At 40.2% G+C, this 22,247-nt stretch overlaps 1 protein-coding gene across 7 annotated transcripts in view; it reads right to left on the bottom strand.

Moving 5' to 3' along the window:
• Positions 1-681: 681 nt before the first annotated feature.
• rgs12b (regulator of G protein signaling 12b) overlaps positions 682-22,247 on the bottom strand; it is a 40,015-nt gene continuing 18,449 nt past the window's right edge. For 2 of the 7 annotated variants that reach the window (XM_067498143.1, XM_067498142.1), the window contains exons 6-19: positions 13,854-13,875; positions 9,189-9,358; positions 8,633-8,725; positions 8,336-8,479; positions 7,058-7,240; positions 6,711-6,861; positions 5,901-5,995; positions 5,423-5,635; positions 4,796-4,869; positions 4,551-4,677; positions 4,344-4,440; positions 4,118-4,194; positions 2,974-3,145; positions 682-2,684 (exon numbers count right to left, since the gene is read on the bottom strand). In XM_067498143.1, coding sequence (XP_067354244.1) covers positions 2,080-2,684; positions 2,974-3,145; positions 4,118-4,194; positions 4,344-4,440; positions 4,551-4,677; positions 4,796-4,869; positions 5,423-5,635; positions 5,901-5,995; positions 6,711-6,861; positions 7,058-7,240; positions 8,336-8,479; positions 8,633-8,725; positions 9,189-9,358; positions 13,854-13,875 — 2,223 coding nt within the window. In that variant the 3' untranslated portion in view covers positions 682-2,079. The remainder of the gene's footprint in view (positions 2,685-2,973; positions 3,146-4,117; positions 4,195-4,343; positions 4,441-4,550; positions 4,678-4,795; positions 4,870-5,422; positions 5,636-5,900; positions 5,996-6,710; positions 6,862-7,057; positions 7,241-8,335; positions 8,480-8,632; positions 8,726-9,188; positions 9,359-13,853; positions 13,876-22,247) is intronic. The other 5 variants (XM_067498145.1, XM_067498146.1, XM_067498144.1 and 2 more) reach the window with 5 other exon arrangements.

Here is a 22,247-nt window from a genome sequence, read left to right as displayed (position 1 = left end):
AAAAAGGGCTGCAACTTTTTACAGTGTATCACTTGAACTAGACTGACTGCTGGTTGGTGTATGAATAATAAATCAGAATCTGATAAAGTTGCAATACAATACATAAAATACTTTGTTGTAAGTAAAGGTCCAAAAGTGCGTTTAGTATTACAACAAATATATTTTGATATGGAAACCAAAACCACTCATTATGCAGCAGCAAAACATCTTTCAGTGTTATTTAAATATAGTTTTTATTTAATGTTCTCAATGTTGTAGCTAATGGAGTAAAGCTATCGACTCTGAAATAAGAAAAAACTAATTATACTGATGATCTAGACTGCAAATTGTTTTAAAACAGTGGTGATTAAGAGCTGCTGCTTACCTTTTTAGTTTTTCATAGAACAATTATAATGTTTCATGTAAAATTGCCTCTGTGAAATTAGCCCGTTAGTGAAATTTATTCGACAACTGGTAATTCGCATGGTGAGATTCTATTTCACGTTTACAATGAAGATTTATGGATGCCTATAAACACTGAACATCTTTTAAGCTTCGATGAAACACTGTGTGTAAACACTAGCCCCGGTTCATTGCATCCATGCCTAGAAGTGCTGAGAAAAACGTAAGGAACATGGACTAAATGAGGGAGAAAAGACTAAATGAGATACTGAAAAGTCTGAGGAAAAAAAACAAGGTCGCTACATGAACACATACAGAGAGAGTTCAACCTCTAAAAGATTTATTTGATCTATTTACAGACAGTACAATCAACTAAACAGAACAGAATTGATTTCTATTGTGACAAGACTGAAGAATCAGTATGGCTGCATTTAAAAGCGACTACAGCAATAATGTGGTTTCACAAAGTAGACTATATACAAATTAATACTTTTAACAGATAATAAAAATGACAAAAATGTGGGATAAATTAATGTTTTCTTGAGAATATTGAACAGGATTAAGTGAGTAGGACTTTTACAAAGTGAAACTTTTTTCACTCTGCTTAATTTCTCCAGCTAAATCCCTGGAGGGAAAGAAAACTCTGCTCAATTGCTGATGTGTGTAAAAAAAACAGACGTGTGCAGCTGTGTGATGTAGTGCAAAGAAAAATAGACATAAAACAAAGTAAACCTGTACAGACGATACAGAAACTTCAGGATCGTTAAATTGCAAAGGCAGATTGCACGTGTGCACTCCCAGTCTTAGTTTTCATGAGTGACAGGAGAAATAGCTGAGGAGAGTAAACCATGGCGTGATCACAGAATGTACTGTGCTGTGTTAGAGATGAAGAACAGATGACAAATGTGTGTGTCTGTGGTACTGTAGCATGGGACAGTTTATAAGTTCAGACACACTGAATCAGCATACAAAGTCCTGAAAAATATGTTAAGAATAACACATGGCTTACTAAGACGTGAAGTCATATAGCCTTCATACCACTGAATGTAGAACAACTAGTAATTGTTAGCAGGTGCCATCAATTGTTTTCTAAAAAGTAATAGGGAAATAATTGTTTTAAATGTGTAAAGTTTTCAATTGGCTAAAGTGCATTGTTAGATCTGTACACTGGAGGGGGAGGAGTGGAGAACAGACTTTGGCACTAGTCATCACCAATTAATCCTAAGCCCATTTTAGAGCTTAAGTCTCCAAACAAAAAAACCACAGCAAGTCCACTCAAGAGTTCACAGGTACACACCAAGCAGGGAAATTAAAAGATACTGCTCCAGAACTAATACATCCATTTTTCCTCCCTTCATCTGAATGAAGGACGGTGTACACATTACTATATCAAATCATTAATTCCAATTGTAGTGCATGCATTAAAACTAGCAACTTTTTTATTACATTAGTGTATTTTTACTCCTCAATCTACGATGAAATGTTTCCGCAATTTGACAATCACATATTAAATTCAAAGACATTCTGCCACTAGGTTAAATGAGGGAAGGGAGGATATCTGGATGCATTCTGGGCCACTGATCCACAGACCACGAGTGGCCAATAAGGAACTTGGAACTGACTTAATGGGTGCCCAGTCCCACTCACAGTCAGGTGAAGGAAGAAAGTTGATAGTGAAAGTTCAAAAGTTTCCAAAGTTCACACGGGGGAAGTACCTGAGCTAGGCCGACCATCCTGTGCTTGATGATGGGGTCGGGAGTGGTGTTTGCAAGGTAGGGCTGACGGAGTAACGTAGTTGAGGCTGGGGCTGTTAATATCCCCCTCTCCCACTAGAGTCAGATCAGAGAGGGTGTCCTCTTCCAGCATCTGCACTGTTTCTCTTCTGCCAGAGTCCTGAATGACACCACGCTGGGTTCCCTGGGTTTGGTGGATGGGGGAGATGGTGCCAGGAAATGGTGGTGGTCTGGCTTTCCTCCCCCCTCCACTTTCAGTGCCAAGTGCAGAGTCGAAACTCTGCGTCTGGTGACTCGCATTGAGCAAGTGGGTGCCGCCTCCTCCTCCCCTGTCGTTGCTGATCGCCTTATTGCCCCGGCGACCGCTGCTTGGAAAGCTGCCGTTGTTGGGGTTACAGGAATTAGGGGTGGAGCAACTGGGCTCAGGGTTGTAGGGAGGAGGCGTACCCTGGTTGGTTGTCACTGGCGACAGGCGTAGAAAGTCTGGGAGCTGCAGGTCACTTTTGTTTAGCAGGCCTCGCTGGTCGTCTGCTCGGTTGCTCTGAGCTTTGGATATGAGGTCGAAGAACTCTGCACACACGCACACAGATGTGCCCACACACGCACCCAAATGAATAATCATAAAATATATCTCAGAAAACAGCAACATTCATTGTAATTCAGAAAACATGCAGCAGAGGGGTTGTATTAATCAGTTAGACAAGTCAAAGCTACAGAGGTGACTGTGCTACATGTAGCTAGCTAGCTCTGAAAGCATTTGATGCTGCATCCGCAATACTGCAGACAGGCAAACGGTTAGTGTGATCAAAGCAACACAGCTACGGAAACAAAAGAGAGAAGGAGGTTGTAGACTTTTTACCTTCAGCTTCGTCTATATTAATCTTTTTCTGCTTTCTTTTCTCCGGAGCCTTATGGGGAGAGACAGAGTGGTTGGGTAAGGACTGGCTGCTTGTGTGAGGGCTGGGCCCAGCCTTGCTGTTTTCCCCATGGGGGTGGGCTGAACCGGCTTTCCCTGATGGCCTGTCCTCCCCCTGGGGGCCACAAGGAGAGTGGAGCGGGGCATTAAAGCCCTGATGAATCATGGTAGTGCAAGTATGGGCACAAGTAATGACAACAAATGGTGACTGGTGTCTAATTGGAAAGGAACTAAATTTGATTGGGGGTAGGGGGAGCAAGGTGACCATTTTTGTGAAGAGGGACAATTTTATATGATCAATATAATTATTTTATGAAAAGATCTGTAATAAATGCTTAAAATATTAAAATTCCTCTAGAATATTTATAGTAAGACAAAAATCTTTGATAAATTCTAATCAAAAGACAGGAAGAATGTTCCATTCAGATAACCACACTGTTAGCACTAACATCACCAACATTTAGACTAACACCGCATACAACATCAACTACTATACACTACTAAAAGCCAAACTACTGCCCCTGAGTGGGCAAAAAAAGATGTTGTGAAAAAGATTTGTTTCAAATAAAAAAGAAATCAAAAAACTTCCATTTCATGTGGCCATTAATATGGTGAAACAGAAATAGTAACAAGAAAAACCTGACGGCAATCTCAAGTGCTACAGCCACCACCAACTGTAGCCATAGGCAGAAGTTAAAAGATTTTGAGATCTAGGAAATGCTCTTTGAGGTTGGGCTTATAACGCCTGGCCAGTGGGTTTGTTATGGAAGAAAGAGAACCAGCAAACCAGAGAGAAAAGTTGATGATGCATTCGGCCACAGACAGACCACAACAATGGAACATTTGGGACTTTCAGAGTGTGAAGTGGTACTTGGCCCCACAGCAACAGCACACATAAATACAGTCACACAGCCTGAATACTGCCAGAGACACATATCGCACACTTTGCTTATTTTTAACACAATGCAAACAGACACTTAGTAGCGTGACATTGTCAACCAGGAAGTGGAAACATTCAGTGGGTTATGAAACATTCCAGAGCAGGAAGAAAAATAGAAAAAAAAAAACAAGTTCCAGGAAATCTTACTGTTGCTGATTGGTTTCTGCTTGTAGAGGCCACGCTGTGACTCTTAGAGGTTGCTACTTTGTTTGTCTGTTTGTCTGCTGAATGAAAGACGGAGCAGATAGAGATGGCGGAGCAAAATGTTAAGTGAGACAGCAATGTAAATACAGTTACTATGTTCGGTATGTTTCAATAAGAGACACTAGCCAACATTACTGACATAAACTGCATGATCGTGTGCATTTCTTACTTTTTCCAGGAGTGTGTTCTGCTACATCTAATACAACTCGCAGCCCGTCCAGGTTGGAAATAGGAAGACCCAGATCTAAGGGCTCTGACTCCCCACTCTGCGTGACACAGACGAACACATATCCGATTAGAGTTTGAGCTCATCACATTTACTCCTTGTTTTTTTTTTCTGTTTATCCGCAGACAGCCAGAATGTGTAGTTACTCACAATACGTGCCACCAAGTCAGAGAGGTGCAGGCCATATTTGGCAACCACAGGCCTGAGGACTTCAGTCACTGGCTTGGTGGGTTTAGCTTTTAGGCCCACGGAACGATTAATAGGGACCAAGTCAAGCCTGACAAGAAGAAGAATAGAATTTTTTTCTGTAGAACTTTGGGGCAGCAGCATTAGTGGCCACTGACAGCTTATTTTGATACTTCCCAGTAGACAGAAAACAAAACAGTTTCCTGTACCTGAAGAGTGTACGTTTTTCTAGTCTGAGGTCCCGAGAGCACAGTGTCATAGAGTCTTGGTCCAAAACAAGTGGCTGAGAGACAGAGAAAAAGAAAGGATTCATCATGACTCCCATTGGTATGGTCACACACTGCCTTTGGGTTCAATGGAACGGAGAAGAAAAAACAATAAGTGCTCTCCAACCCCCTGACTGATATGAAATGCTTCTTTATGGGTAGTTACAACCATCATTTAATTAAGTAGCAGTAAGACTCTTTTTGCCACTTGAGGGCAGAACTCAACAAGCTAAAAAAAAATTAAACAAAAATAAAATAAACACGTTTGACTTATTGAGCAACAAAATTTTTATATGGCTTCTGTGTGATCAAACTATTGTCTAAGTGGGGAATGTGAACAAAAGACAGTAAAGGACCATGTCATAAAACCAAAACATTGACGTGTATCACAATAGAGCCTTCTGAAAAGAACTGCAGAGTTCAGTGTTGTGTTATGTTGTCAGTTCTTCATATAAAAATATGTATTTATTATTATTATTATTTATTATTTGCATTTATTCATATAGTTCTAGAAGAAAACAAAATGTTGTTGTTTGAAGCCAAACAAACATTATTTGGGATATCCCTTACCTTCTCCCCACCAACCAGGAAGAGGTCAATAGCTGCTAGGTTGATGCCGAGCTTCTCACAGAGGCCCAGCAGCAGGTCCCTGATGGACACTCCGGCCCTCAGTGGCACAGAGCAACATGAACCATCTGGCAAGGTTATGTTACACTGCCTCAAGGGGGTGCTGTTCCCTCCTCGCTCTGCTGACACTGATACTGCACCACGGGAAACATCACCCTGGAGGCAGAAAACAGACAGACAGGAATAAGAACAGGAGAGGAATAAAAGCAAGAAGATTAAAACAATAACAAAACTTAGGTTAAACAGAGAGAAAACGTACAAATACATTATTTTCAGTTTTTCAGAGTTACTCTTAAATCAAATAAATTAAAACCAATTGATAGCAAGGCAGTGAAGATAATGTTACTCCATAGTGAGATGTAGGTCTTTGAGCCCATTGGAGTAAAGTCAAAATGGATTCCCAGGCTCGTTTAAGACTGACCTCGTTCCTCCCTGACCCAGATGTCCCCAGCTCCAGACTGGTTCCTGATGACAGTGAACCCTGGGACTCACGCCGACCGTTGCTGCCAGAGAAATCTACAAAAATGACAAATGAGGGGCGGCTGTAGCTCAGTTGGTAAAGGCAGTCATTCACGGACCACAGGGACAGTGATTCGATCCCCGGTCCCGGCTATATGTCGAAGTGTCTCTGGGCAAGACACTGAACCCCTAACAGCCAATTCCCCTCCCCAGCTGTGCAGTGGCCGTCCAAGCCCGGTAGAAATTGGGAAGGGTTGTGTCAGGAAGGGCATCCGGCGTAAAAAACTGTGCCAAATCAACATGCGGACAGTACATACAGTACATTGTGTAACAAATTTGCTTAAACATTTCAGAAAGTTGTATTTGATTCGTCAGTTCATGGGGGAAATTGTGTAATAACTGTAACTGAAAACAATTAGCCTTAGGGTAAACCGCAGCCACACAATATTCAAAGAATCACTATGAGGTGATCTGTGTTATCAAATTCACTGTTCAAATTTTCAGGAGAGAGCTTTTCCTGGAAAGAAGTTCTTTAAGTGAAGTAAATGGCCGGCGCTTTTGTAGCACTTTTCTACCTATTGGTACCAAAGCGCTTTACACTGCTTCTCATTCACCCATTCGCACTCACAATCACAAACACTCACACACCCAAGTCTTGCTCAAGGACACTTTGACATGTGAGAGGAGGATCGAACCAGAAACCCTTGGATTGGTGGATGACTGCTCTACCTCCTGTCACCCAAGAACTCATAAAACAAATAAAACTACTCACTGTAGTTGAAGTCAGTCAGCTCTCGTTTCTTCTGGCCTTTTCCAAAGCTCCTGTTGCGGGACCAGGGGAAGAACATGCCTTTCCGCCGATCTCCTGAGTCATCCCTGCAGTCCTCATTCAAAGAGCGTCCAGATTTACTCTTTTTATCTTCCTATAAGACACAAACAAAAGGAGGGTTAGATACAGATGCGTACACACAAATGAACACAAGAAAAATAGCAAATGCTGCATAGAGCCCTACTGCAGGGTGTCAGAAACAGTATTTCCTTTTTTCTCTGTGGCCACATTTTTTTTAGAACAACAAGCACATCAAGAGGTTGAGCAAAGTGAGGGGTGTGATGCGTTACCTTCTTCGGTGTGGAGAGGTTAGAGCGGTCAGAACCGGTCGTGCTGTGTTTGGAAGTTGGGCTGCTAGGGATGTGGTAGGGGTCAGGCAGGGGCCTGCCCTCTACTTCTGCCAGCATACACTCCTGGTACAACAGAGACTTGAGGAACCGTGTATAGCTGTCAAACTTCATGAGGTTAAAGATCTAAAAAAGAGAAACAGAAATAAGTAAAAAGTGGGCAATAGGAAATGCAAAGTGAAAGAGAATGGGATGGAAAGCTGGCAAGAAAGGACAGAAAAAGGAGCATTGACAACAGTACTAAAGAAAGAAAGGACAAACCAAAAATTAAGGAACTGAATGGAAAAATGAAGTCATAAAGGAGAATTATTAAACAAAAGAAACAAGAAAACAGTGTAGAAATTAAATCACGATTTTTACAGACAATATAAGCAAATGGAAAATTTGTAGCAGTCAAAGTGTTAAAAGTATCAAATTATTGTTTTATTTTCTTGAACATTCATCCACAGAAGGAAGCGCAAAGATAACATCATGACATAATGTGTGTGTCCGGTCTAAAAAGAATATGTTCAATTTACACTGCAACCTGCCCCTTTATTTAATATTCATTTGGGGCAAATACATTTTTGTTATGTTGTTAAACTGCCACGAGTGGGGTTAAAAAAAAAAAAAAAAAGAGGCACAAATACGGATGTATGTGTACATTTGTGAGTCTGACCCAAAATCTGATGTCAGTGGAACTGTGTTGAGGAACCCAGTGGTATTTCATTAAAGCTCATCTCAATCATTGGTTTGTGTGTGTGCGCGGGCGTGTGTCTGTGCACATCGTAGAGAGTTTGACTGTTTCATGTTTAAAAATATAGAGGGCGATGGTCAGGATATGTTTCTAGCCTTGTGACTGGCTCTTATCAGACTTTAAATATCTGAGCCCAGCTGTTAAGATCAATAGTGCTTTTCAGCAACTTTCTCCCTTCTACAACATGCACATGTAAGAAGCCATTCATATTCAAGAAGCTAGATAGCAGGCCTTATTGCTGCTAGACAGTCGACTTTATACTGAGTGAGCATGCAATGTAAAAACCCTAGTACAATTTCAATAGTGGTCTGTTTTCATTCAGTTTTATGAGTGATAATAAATGTGTCTTCAGGGAAAGCCTCGTTCACTTCCCCTTTACCAGAAAGATCAGAGCTCAGTGTCATTTTCACACAGCCTGTGGAGCAGAGGGTTTCTGTTTGAGGGGTTGCTAATCACCATAAGTTTGGGGTTGATGTGTATCCTACCTGCAGTTGTTGCTCCTTAAACATGTCAGGCCGAGGGGCATTGAGGATGTCGTCTGCAAGCTGAGCTTGACTGTCTATGTTGACTGGTGTTGTGGCTTTACTGGACAAAAAGCTGTTGTATATCTCTCTGGCTTGCTGAGAGAGCTGGAGAATGTAGGAGGGTCATATAGAAACAAAGTGTTAAGACAAAGAGAAGATGGCCAATAAAGAGGGCTGATTAACATATACAACACTTCCTTCGTGCTAGGAGGGTGTAAATGAATGCAGTGTTAGACTATTTGCCAGCATGTCTGTTACCTGCTTCTTGTCATTCTCAGGCACATGGCTGAAGAACTCACAAGCCTGCCAGAACAGGATGTTTTCCTCACTGAACTCTTTCTTTAGGAACTCCTAGAGCATACATTTCAAAACAAGAAAAAATGTAACCTGACTGATGTACACACATTTACAATAATGCAAAAGGCTCACTGTATCACACTTGTCTGTTATGCAGTGGGTTCTCCTGATCAATACTAGCTTTCTCTCTAATAGTTTAAGATTTCATTTAGCTCTATGTTGTAACATATTTGTGTGAGGCGAAGTTTATTGACTATTAGAGATAAGACTCAATAAAAGCAGGATGAAAACATTCATGAAATTATGGATTGTCAGACCACCAGCTCAATTGATTGACTGTAGTTGAAATTTTGTCTCTGCAGGAATTTCTTTGTAATAACCCACCTAAAAGAGCTGGTTTCAAGTTTTAACAAGACAACATTAGTAGAGTTGAAATAATGTCCTTTGAATATTGGAAGAGATACAGATCTATCACAAGCATATGCTGGCCAACACCAGTCATGTGATGTTATAGTACCGAGAAATAGCGGACTCCCACGGGATCCTGTAGCAGTCTCTCAAAGCAGACAGCCCAGCTGGCCACTCTCCTCTCAGTGTGGCGCCTGTGGCTCTGGACACTGGGCAGACTGGCATTACTGTTCAGACTGTTGTCGCTGCTGCAGCCCTGCAGTTCCACACTGTTCAGTTCTGTTCACATAAACCCACAAAACACCAAATAAGCTGTAGCAGAATTTCAGTATTTGGCTTTTACAATTATCAGTGCATTCCAATTTTTAATGTCATTGCTTTTTTCAGTTATCTGCATGTTTAAGACATTATAATGGCTGTTTAGATTAGAAAAGTTTATATAAAGATAATTGCAAATATTTTTCCAAGAGTAAAGGCCACTTTTTAGTGGCTTGTTTGCTGCACTATTCTCATTTTTCCACAGGGGCTCCTACCTGTGGGCAGCCCAACATGCCATTTGGGACACACCTGCGTCTAGTATGTCCCAGGTGTGTCCCATAGTGATGAAAATACAGGGGTAGTGGGAACTCCTCTTTGCTGTGGTTTTCTGCTGTTTTAGATTGAGCTCTGCAATACAACACCCATGATGCATAGTTTTACTCATAATACCTACAATACGTAAATGATGAATTTGATATTCTTAAGATGTTTGAGCTATTTTACCTCATTTGTTGTCTCATATTCTTGCTACAATCTAAGCAATAAGCTGTGACACATGGTATAATTTCACATCACAATTCCTGAGAAAGCGAATTTGATAAAAAACTGAAAATGACCACATACTCCTACTATATCAGTTCAGTAGAAGCCCACGTAGTTTCAAATATTCCTGCAGTGCCAAGCTTTTCGGTTCAGATCCAAAGCACTATATGTTACAACATGCTCCACTGCGCTAGTTATCTTCCTATATATGTTTTACAGTCTGGTTTAGGTTTGAATGTCCACTTTAACTGTTTGCCTAACATCTTGAGCAATGTACAGCTAGATTTTACTCATGAAGTGCCATTGTAACACTCCCATTAAGGAGTTTATTGAATTGATTCCTTACAGTTCTAAGGAGCTCCGACTTTTCCCACCACTGAATCTAAGTATGTCTATGACCTTGATGGTAAGACAAGATCAGAAAGCACACAGAGGCACAAAGAAAAGCAGAAAATAACCAGAATAAAGGAGCTTCAGTTCTGATGAAGTGAGAGTGGGCTGCTAAATTGAGATAAAACAAAATACAAGAACAGCCAAAGGGAAGGCATCACTGGTCAAGTGCCCCTGACAACACAAATTGTGTAAACAAACTCAAAGACCAGTGATCTTGACAACAGCGCATGTCTTGTGCGATTTAAAGTTCAGAAACTTGGCTTTTGATAGATAATTTTAGTGTGATATTTTATAGGTTAAAGTTATCAGTGACCGTTTTCCCACAAAAGATCAGTTTTGCCAAACCACACAACTCTCAGTCAGGTTCAAGCAGGCATAGTAAACAAGACCTTGAGACTTGGTTATTAATGTTGATTTATCACTTTAAATGAGATTCTATCCCTGCCTTCTCTAAACCATGTTTCCTGTTCAGTGATACAGTGGCTGGAACGTTTCACAACATACGCTCTGGACAGTTCATCTGTGTTTAACAGAGAGGCCAATAAAACAAAGCTGAAACACAACAGTAATACAGTAAAACTGTAAGGCTATAAAACTATTATAACTAAATTATCACCTTTTTCCTTCAAAAATAAAATCTCAGCCAATAGTGAATCTTAGGTTTCTTTTATGTCCTTCAATCCAACAGACAAATCAAGCAAAAATGTAAAGAAAAAATTCCCAAATCTGGGATTCTGTCCAATTCATTACTGTTATTTCACATGAGACAGGTCAACTAACGTCAAATCCACATTTACCACACACACACACACACACACACACACACACACACACACACACACACACACACACACACACACACACACACACACACACACAGCAGATTGTAACTTTGTATGGTAACTTTAGTATTTATAATAGGAGGTGTGTCAATTACAGTACTTGACTATAATATAGCAGCAGAGTCAGAAATATGTAGTAGAAGTGTATCGTATTGTATTGTAATTTTAGGTTGTGCTTTGTGTCACATTTTTTTAAACCAATCATGATATACCAACATTAAGGCTGTGGGTTTTTTACTAATTGTCAAATCTGATCAAACCATACTTGTACAGTCTTTGTGATGCATATTTACAAAATGTTAGTAAAGTTAGTTCAATTCATAACCAAAAACAATAAAGGAAGTTTATCTTTCCAAATATACTTTATTTTGTGATTGTAGTATTTAGTTTGGAGTTCTTAACTAAACTTGTCAAGAGGTTTTTAGGAAAGACTACGAAATAAGTAGGTAAATTTTAAAGCCTACATTTTACAAAGGGCGTATTGTGCGCCCTATACAAGGGAAATCAACAATTTTAAAAGATGTTTTAAAGTCAAAATGCTCATTGACAGATTGAGCCAAGTGGCATTTTTTAATTGCAGCCCAGAGCAATATAGTAACGAAAGTAACTGCATTCTTAATTTGGATATTGCAGAAACTGGTCCGCAGATAGCATTAACAACTCATTAATAACTGAACTAGCCACAATTCACTTCAGTTTTATCCTGTAATGGAAAAGAATAGGCAGGTCAAAATGCTAATACTTAATTATGCACCATTCAGACCAGCAACCACATAACCAACCACATTACACATAACAACTACCCTACTGCATTCATTCAGATAAGTTGGTGGTTACAAAACCATTTATCAAACAAACCATCTGCATCATCCACATGGAAAGCTAACCAAATATTCAACATCAAGCACTGCCTGGTCTAGTAATGTTATTGCTCCTCTGTGCCTATAATGTGTAATTGCCCTTCTTGAAAAACAAGCATTTCAAGCTCCAGCTACTGTACCTCACCTGGGTGGAGCTGGTAGGAGCCTGTGTGGTGCCACCGGGGCAGGTAGCGAATCCTAAGGGGAATCCAAGCCCCTTCATCCATACTCACCCTATCAGGGCCCCTTACAACCTCAAACACACCAGGTTGAACACACAGTCCAATACAAACCATATACACGCACACACAGTTGACATCATCACAGAAAGAAAGGGAGAGAGACAGAGAAGAGGAGGAAAGAAGAGCAAAAATGAAGATGCAGATTAAAGGAGAGAAAGAGAGAGAGGCTGTGGTGAGCAACCTGGCTGACAACCCTAGAGACCACACAGAGTCAGGTCACAACATGTACACACACCTACATGTACATTCACACACACACACACACACACACACACACACACACACACACACACACACACACACACTTTCAGGTAAATGATATGGGCACTCTCAGGCCTTGAGATGATGAATAATTCAGAACAGAGGGAGGAGGGGACTAGAAACATAGGAGCGCACATGTGCGCACACACATACACAAACTGCAGTATTGATGAGGAGCTTTTTAAATGAAGGCCTCTGTTGAGACTAATGAGGCCTGCAGTCCGCATACAGCTAATCACTCAAACACACACACAGAGGTAAAAAGCAAGTCTTAGTCCTATCCTGGCTTTTATGACAAAACAAAAATGGACCAAATCAGTTTGAAATACAAAATGACAGACAATACTGCTACTATCGCTAAATCTTTTAATTTAAAATTTTTGAGACAAAACCTGTAACTTGTTACATGATAGTGGATTTCTCTTGTGTCTCACACAACAACTTTTTCCTAAAACTGTTTGCTTTAGGAGTCTGTTACATACTAAAGATAACATTATTCATTAAAACTTCCTTCATGCCCTGACTGTACCGAGAATAAACTGTGCCATCACGCTCCCTGTGTCACATGCACATACAGTACATCTCCAAGCAGAGCCAGTTTTCCATTCCACTCACTGATGACATGCTCCCTCTTCCACACACGTCTGCCATGGATTTCACACCCCTTTGTCTTGTTTCACACCTCCTTTATCTACTTTTATCTGTCATCCATTGTAACCTGTCTTTTATCTTTGATGTGTTAAAGCATGATTCGAAGTCTTCATTAGTTTAAATTCTTTACCACATGGCATAGTAAAGCTTATTTTTATCAATTTTCACATGCAACACCACAAGAACCTCGAAGGAGACCCTGTCTGAACGTTTGCACTGTTACTGCATACCAGTTGTGCAGCTTTAACACTGTTACTTTTAGACATGGTTCAACAGTCCTGTCCTTCAGATGTCGACCTACTGATCTCAAATCTATGTATCACAAACAATTTACCAAAAGCAAACACAGCAAAGCATTTACTGCAAAATAAATAATTTGATCTCTCTCATGATGTTTCCTATACATGACTTGTCACTACATGTCCAAAATTGGTAATGACTTTGAGAGCAGCAGTCTTTGAGAGCAGCAGCAGAGCAGGAAGAGGTGGGGCAGAAGCTGAGCAGGTTAAACCAGACTGTTTGCCGATTATGTAAAAGCAGCCACATATTAAAGAGGTGTCCACCAAGACCACGGTCATGATCATACAGCAACAGTGGGCTATACAACAAGCCATATAGAAACTAGGGAATTTAAATATAGTAATAAAGTGTTTGTCAACAGTTATAATACAAAATATGCTAAAGAAAAAGTGAATGTCTTGTTTAAAAAGACATATCTACTCACCTCCATCCGAGACTGCAGCAGTCTGTAAAAAAGCACAGAGAGACATGGGTTAAGATTTTCCCTCACCACCCAGATTCATACACACATTCACACACGCTTGAAAAGTACACAAGGGCTAGGAGAAAGCTGCCCAGGCATGCACCTTAGGCCACATGGACACACAGACTGACTGTGTTTCTCACTGGGCCAGGCCCATTTGCCACACAGACATTCACATCATGACACAGCCAGCTTAGCACCCACATGCCTCTTGTGTGTGGGAGGAATCATCTGTGAACCGACTGTGCTTGCTCTGCAAGAAAACCTCCTCAGAGGGGTGGGGTTTTGCTTTGGATTTGTGTGTGTGTGTGTGGGCGTGAGTGTGTGTGGGCGTGAGCGTGTCTGTGTGTGGGCGTGAGCGTGTGTGTGTGAGTGAGTGTGTGTGTGTTGGCGTGAGCGTGTGTGCGAGTGTGTGTGGGCGTGAGCGTGTGTGAGTGAGTGTGTGTGCGTGAGTGTGCGTGTGACAGGAGTGACAGGGGTAACTTTAGGCCTACCTGCCCCCGATTTCACAGTTATGCGTGATGTTTGCTTGCATCTCTAACAATCACTAATTACAGACAGTTTATCAATTTAACCATCTAACAATCACTAATTACAGACAGTTTATCAATTTAACCATCTATAAAAGTTTTATTTAATTCAATTTCAAAAACAGCTTTGCCATCTTAAGAATTTCCTGCCTCGTCTTCTTCTACCCCTTTAAATACACACAATACAGTGATTTTTATCCCAGACATGCTGAGCTAGGATGAGATCACTCAACTCAGACATCAGTAAGATAACTCTGTTGTTGAAAAGCTCTGTGACTCAGAGCAAAAGAAAGAAAGAAGTGTGGGAGAAAGAAGGAAGCAAAAAAAAGTTAATTTGAACACCAAACTAACATGAGCTCAAAAACAATTGGAGGCTTTGATGCCATTAATCTGACCACTAATCTGGCTAATGACTGGCTTTGTGTTTTTTCTATGACAGAAGGCAGGCTGGGGAGTAGCCACAAGGGTACACAAAGTAGATATTCTGGCTCTGAAAGAACTTTCTGTGGAACATATGCGTTATTGATCTCATCTTTAGTCAACACTGACACATTGCTGTTCCTGAGAGGATTTGATGTTATCAGTTGGAAATTGTAACTTTATTTCTGTTAATTTAAACTCTTTCTTACTTACTTTGACATTTCAATTTACCCTAAAGAGATTGAACACAACTCTTGACTGGCACTGCAGTGCAAAAGACCCCAACCAGCCAAATAAGACTATTGAGAGCTTTCTGTCTTTGAAACAGAATTTTATATATTTTATGTTGTATTCACTGAGCAGCAGAATGGCTTAATACTGTCTTTACTGTTAAAATGAATGCTTACTAAAAAAAACAATTTATTTAGGACCACCAGGTTACATTAAATGTAAAAGAGTTGAGTATTTAACCATGTAGAGTGGCTTCAGAAGGTATTTAGATCCCCTTTAGTTTTTGGACTTTGTAATTTGGGTTGTAGATTTCATTTTAAATGGATAATCTGATTTATGTGCCCATCAATCTACACCCACCAATGTTTTCAAAAATGTTCGCAAATGTATAAAAAAATGTTATTGGTCCTTCAAATATGCATTTAGATCCTGGTTACTCACAGTCTCTGTCTGACAACTCCGACTGGAGTTTACCGAAGGTTCCTCTATTTCACATTGTTTCACATAATGACTGTTTCACACATGACTATTGAGACCACTGTGGTCAAGGGACCACTACAAGCCTTTAGGTTTTTTATCCTTGCCCTGATCTGCACCTTTCCAGAACGGCATCACTTCAGGGCTTCAGTAAGTTTTATTAGTTCATGGCTTGGTTTTTGTCCTGGCAGAAATTTGTGAATATTAGGACTTTATACAGAGTACATACAGGTATGTACCTCCCTTTGTCCAGTTAATTCAATTTACCACAGTTGGACAATCAAGTCCTTGTCACATCTCAGGAAAAATGAAAGCACACAAAATGGGCCCATAATTTGGGGGGGACCAAAGAGTGCTGTCCATGGTGTACCCAGCCTCTCCCCTGATGACAGCTGGGTTAGGCTCCAGCCCCCCACAACCCTGAAATCAATAAGCAGTTTAAGATAATTGATGGATGGATTATTTTTAATCACTTTGCAAAGTTTTTCAAAAATGGTAATTTTTAACGTGTCATCTACAGCAAATGTGTGCAGAAAGGGTCGGTAGTTTCTATGCATGTATGTGTAATGTTGGTTAATGAGTTGTAAGAAAGCAAATGCATAAAGAACTGAGACAGGAAAAGAACTGATGTGACAACAATGTTCAGATGAAAGAAAAGATCATTCCTTGCGCGAGTATGTATTAGTGTTCAAAACAAAGCATTTACTAAAACTGGAACCAGCACTGCAATATAAATTGAGGCTTTTAGCAGTAGCCACTTCCCACAGCTGAACTGTAGTCTGCAAAATTTGCACTGTAAAGAAATGAAATGTGATCTGGTCTGGTTCCATATTTTAACAGTAGTCAAAAGGGAAAGACGCCTACAAGTCCTGTGATTTCCTGACTAACATTCAATACTATGTGAATCTAAGAGATGACCCCTTAAGCAGCATATGTGCTGGTTTGATTCATGTGCATCTTGGCCATTACCTCACTTCATCCAGCCTGTCCTGGCCAGATGGCACAGCCAGCATAATCACTGGGATTAGCTATTTCAGACTGTCCCCGGAAGAGAAGAGTTTGGCTCTGCTGTGTGAAAAGAGATTTGATGCAACTTTATTGCAGCTGATTTTGGTTAAACCACAGCAAAAGATGAGAGAAAATAACAGAGGCAGAAACCTCACCAGTGGAAACTGGGTAGCTGATTCCTGTGCTGATTGGAGTCCCACAAATTGCACATCTTACACATTTCAACAGCGTGCATTGTGTCTGTGATATGTATGTGTAACATGCTGTGTATTTTATATGAGTATAGCTAGAGTATATATGCATATGGTTGACATGTGTTAGAGATTTTTTTTTTGTATATGGGGTGCACTCTTTTGAATTTGTGCATGTTCACTCCGTGTCCCCCTTCAGCTCTAAAGTGATCACTTCCAGACATACTCTGTGAGGAAGAGGTTTGGCTCCTGGTCAAGCCCCCATGTACAATTTTCCCTCTTTTCTTTCCTTTACTTCTCTTCACCCAATTTTCAAACCTACTACTTTTTTTCATTCTTTACTTCTAGTCGTCATCCTCTTTGTTCCATTTCTCTCCCTCCACACATCCCTCAAGTGGTTTTCGTCTTCAATTCCTCCCTAATCATTTCTGCAATAATTCCAGTGGTGTTTCCCCCACCTCTCCTGGCTGATCCTGGTCATTCCTAACAACCCACAGGGAATAACTGGGGTTTTCCAGACTTTCCCTCCATTCCTCTCCCCAAGCTTCAGTCCACAGAGAAACATGAAGCTGGAAAATGTAACAATCTTGATAGCAGAGAATTAAAAAATAACTATTAGTTTCTTCTTATCAATTAACATGTCACCACACTCATTTAAGCTGTCTGAGATAGAGTTTTATATGAGGTCGCATGACAACCACTGCTGGAATTACTTTTACTACATGCTAGTGCACATGCCTGCTGAATTCCCCACTTTTTTTCCACTGTTTTTTTAAATTCAATTTAAGATGTTCTCAACCAGAATTCTATGGTAAACTCAAACTATAGCAGTTCATAATGATAGAGTACCAAATAAAACAATAATGTACTGTATTTACATTAAATTGACATATTTTTAGTGTGGACATGATCAGACAATAGATGCAGTGGAGAGTGCAACCAATACTTGTTAGGGTGACACTGTACCAATACCAATGTTTAAAATTTAAAAAGCTATTACTCTTCTGTACATTGGCTGATTTTTGTGGTATGTGTGATTTAAATAACAACATGACTAAAAGCATTTTTTATAAGAATACCTTAAAAATATGTGACCAGAGCCCCTTTCGGAGATACACTGGTATTCTGACCTTCTCCTGAATATGTCAGGAAGACAATGTCTGCATTATGTGTGTCTCATGCTGCTCTGTTCTGAATTTGCGGGGCAATTAAAAGTGAGTGAATGAGTGAATTGATAACAGTTATCACTCAACTGCCATTATAGGCGAGTGATGGAACCTTTTTTATTTTTTTGCACGGCTTCAATGTGCTTTAAACAAAACACTGTTTCCCACAGCATAAGTTTTCTATCATGAAATCATGAAATGTGCAGAGCTGTAAAATTATTTTAAAAGTTAAATTTGTCTCCTGTAGTCTAAAGTATGAAGCAGTTCCTAAAGCCAAAGGTGGCATCCTCTAGCTGCTTGTGCTGACTGACAAACAGCCCAAAACCCTTCTTCACACTGACACAATTGACATGTTGTGGTATTGCATTGTGACTTTGTAGATCAGTGATGATAAAATGACTGTCATATTTTAAAACATTATCTGTGTTTCAAAGCCAGATTTTTGTTGTCCACAGGTCACAACTTGTTCATTTGAGAGAGGATGTGGGATGTTATCTTTCCTTAAACAAAACATCCCACCTTCTAGCCACATGCCAGACCAGTTTATACTGGGTTTGTGTGTGTGTGTGTGTCTGTCTGTCTGTCTTTGCGCGCGCTGGGTTACTGTGTTACCACAGGTCCCAAGTGCTTTATTAGCATTTTGCATATACATGTAAAGGTTCAAACTATGACTAAATACAGGGAATAATTTAGAGTCACGTTTCTCATAATATTATTTCTTAAAAATGTTCTATCCCTGTACAAGTGTGTGTGTTTGTATGGAGAGACAATGAATCTAAAAGACAAAACAAATAAATAATTTAAAATATAAAATAAATCTATATATGCATACATACATACATACACACACTACTTTATTTGATGAGACACAAAGCAGACAGTGGGTTAATAAAAAAAAAATATGCATCTGTGTGAAAGACTGTTGGGGATTACATAAAGTAGGCAGTCAAATACACAAAGACAACACTGTTTGTACTACAGGAACCTATTCTTGGCTCCAACATTGAAACTGCAACTGCCACCTTTGGTAAGGAAAGAGAGTCAACTTATATAGTGTTTGCGAATAAAAGATGACAGAATGCATGCTCAAACTCTGAACGTATCTTCAGCCTATGCGCCTGTGAACACTGACATTATGACAGGAGACCACACCTATAACTGACACACACATGCTGTCCTTAAAACCTGATTTAGAATTCACAACACAGATTTCCCGACTACAGAAACACACACACTTCTAACTGTGGAGGAAAGTGTGAAAGCGCCAACAGGTCAGTGTGTGTGCGCCTGTGTGTTTACTTTTGAATATGAGGTGAATAGTGGCTCCCATTGAGAAGACCAGAATCACCCTGCCAGGACTGGCCACCATAAATCCACTTAGCTTTAACATAGCTTAACTCGGAGAGAAAAAGATGAGGCTAACTAGCTGATTACTGATACCTTCTCATTATCCAATAGTCAAATGAGGATCTGCAGCTGTGAGCATGTAGTTGAAGATGCTTCCCATACATCACTGACAGGATGTTGCCACTCTAATCCCTTTCAGAAAGAGGATGACTTTAAAAGGTCTTTTATATTAAATCAATAAACAATTAAAAGCACTGCAATCAGTAATCTCGTTGTCAAAGGACCAAATGTGTTCACCATGTCCACATTCCCACAGACATGTCAAAACTTCATTTTTATTCCAAAACAAATTCTCTTCTTACCTTCTTTCAAATACTGGGATTAAGCTCTAAATCCATGTGGTGCAACCAGGAATCAATATCCACTTTCTGCGATAGGAAAGAATGCAGATAATGTTTGTTTCCTTACAATACAGCCACACAGGAGATGTGACTCAGAGTCTAAGCTGCTGATAAATGTCTGTTTTACTTGGCTTGCTGCCCTAAACACAACACTGTCACACAGACAGAAGAGAGAACAAGGTGTAAACACAATACAATACAATCGAATATCACCTACCTAAACACCAACACACAGCTGCCAGTTGACATGCAAAATTAAGTCAGTTTCACAAGAAATGTCAGTTTCACAAGCAATCTGTGGCTGACACAGTTCACCTTTCCATTTCCTTCTAGGTGTCCTCTTACAATAAGCCTTTGAATGAAATGTACAAACCATATGAGTCAAAGAGACAAGAAAATATTGTGTCTTTGATTCCATATGTCTGGCTTGTCTTTCTCATGCTTTCTCTTCCTCATGCTTTCTCTCGATCTACCGCTTTGGCCCAAAACACATCTGGCTTTGAGAGGAAGAGAAACAGCCTGGAGTCATCTCAAACTCATGTCTGTCTTTTATTCTTTCTGTCCACCTGTACTTCTATACACACACTTAAGTCTACAACGTGTCCTTGTTCTCTTAAAATCCATACACACCTAACTTCTCACTTCTGCCCTGTCTGTTTCTAAACATGCCTCAACCTCATCCCTTTGTTTCCCCCTCTTATGGGCCGAGGGTAATGGGTTCCTCTAGCTCCCACCGTACTTTGGTCTACGTAATAGCCCCCTAATTTCACCATTTGTGCCCATCTTTCTCACTTGTACTGTAGTTTTGTACCAAAGGACAGCCTCCCTCTCCATTTGTCTGTCTCTCTCTTCCCTTTCCCATCCCTCTCTGACTGCTGTTAAAACCATAGCTGGGACATAAAGAATTATGCTGAATTTCAGGTGACTGCTAAGTTTTTCCACTCGGCTCTTTGGCAGGACAGCCAGATTTATTATTAGGACAACTTTTGTCAAGTTAAAGTTAAAGCAATATCTTAATTAAACACTGGTTAAGTTTGCTTATAGACGTATGTAAATAAATGAGTAGATGGTCAAATAACTGTTTCTTACAGCAATTTGTGCAGTTTATTCATGCAGACCATTTCTAAACCACTGCAAGTGCATGTGTGTGTAAAAGAAGCTTCTACTACTTACTGCATTGGTGTTCCAGACGCGCTTAAAAGAGAGCCTCTTCCTCAGGCTCATCCTGCTCCCCTCTCAGAGGAGAAAACCCACTGCTCTATCTACATATCTGGATGACACAAACATTCACACTCACACGTGGCCACTGATTGACAGAGCTTCCTTATGAGCCATCTAGGACAGAAAATTCACACAGACAGCTGAATTACATGGAGCCATGTCTGTGTGGGTCTTTCTCTCTCTCTCTCTCTCTGTCTCTCTCTCTCTCTCTCTCCCTCTCACGCACGCACACACACACGATTTAACTAAATCTGCTAGTTCAAAGTAACTGACTGTAACATAACATGCCTCATTTCCTACATCTACATCTTTTCCCTCACAAATACACACAGACTCCTCCACACACTGAGCTGACAGACTGCCTAGGAAGTTCCATTCTCTTGAAGACGCATACGCACAGCTCAGTTTCCATAGTGACACGCCCCCACCAAGCAGCAAGAAGGGGAGGTACCAAAGGTCAGTCTGCCAATCATGCTGCAACTCAGCATTTACCTCTCCACCCTCATCTTCCTCCTCCCTACTCAAATTATAGGCAGGCAGGTTTAGGTATGATCAAATTCAACTGTTTTCTAGTTCTTTAAGAAACTTTCTTAGTCCATTTATTACAGTCAAAGAGAGAGGAGAAGAAAAGTGTTAATCTTCAGTGTTTGTTTTAAAATTGTAATGAAAATTCTCTAGGTATTTAAAAAGGTCAACTGAAGAAAAAACAAGGGTATGTCACAGGACAGAGCATTCCACTTCAGCATAGATACATGCTCTCTCTCCCGCCTTCTCTCTCTGTCATTCTTTAATTCACTCACTCACAGCCAGTGATTGAATGCGTATGTACAACCTTGAACCTGCACCTCTCTCTAAATTTCCTGTTTTGTTCAAAGAGAGTTTTTGTGTCTAGTCCAGTGGTAGTAGCTGAATTTAAAGGGTATGCTTGTGTTTGATTACAAAATTTTCTAGCCTCAACATTTTCAGAGCATTGATTTATGTATGTCAATGTATGTATGACCGGAGCAGCGGTGGCTCAGTTGGTGGAGTCAACCCAACTGCCAATCCCAACAGCCCATCCCCATCTGAGCAGTGCCGTTCCCAAGCCTGGTAGAAAATAGGGAGGGTTGCGTCAGGAAGAGCATCCGGCGTAAGTAAACAAACAAAAAAAAAACAACCATGCCAAATCAACATGGGCACTAAAGATCCATAGTGGCAACCCTGAACTTATGGGATAAGCTGAAAGGACAAAATATAAATGAAAAACAAAAAATTAAGATTTGTGTGTGTATTTGAATGTGCAGCTTTTTGTGTAAATATGGCCTGTTCATCCTTCTTAAAAACCTCAACTCTACAAATGCAAAGAAATATTCGTCAAACACCA

Source organism: Channa argus, chromosome 3, assembly GCF_033026475.1.
Source record: "Channa argus isolate prfri chromosome 3, Channa argus male v1.0, whole genome shotgun sequence".
Classification (NCBI taxonomy): domain Eukaryota; kingdom Metazoa; phylum Chordata; class Actinopteri; order Anabantiformes; family Channidae; genus Channa; species Channa argus.
Note: the sequence above shows the minus strand (reverse complement) of the source record. Positions and strands in the feature narration are given on the sequence as shown.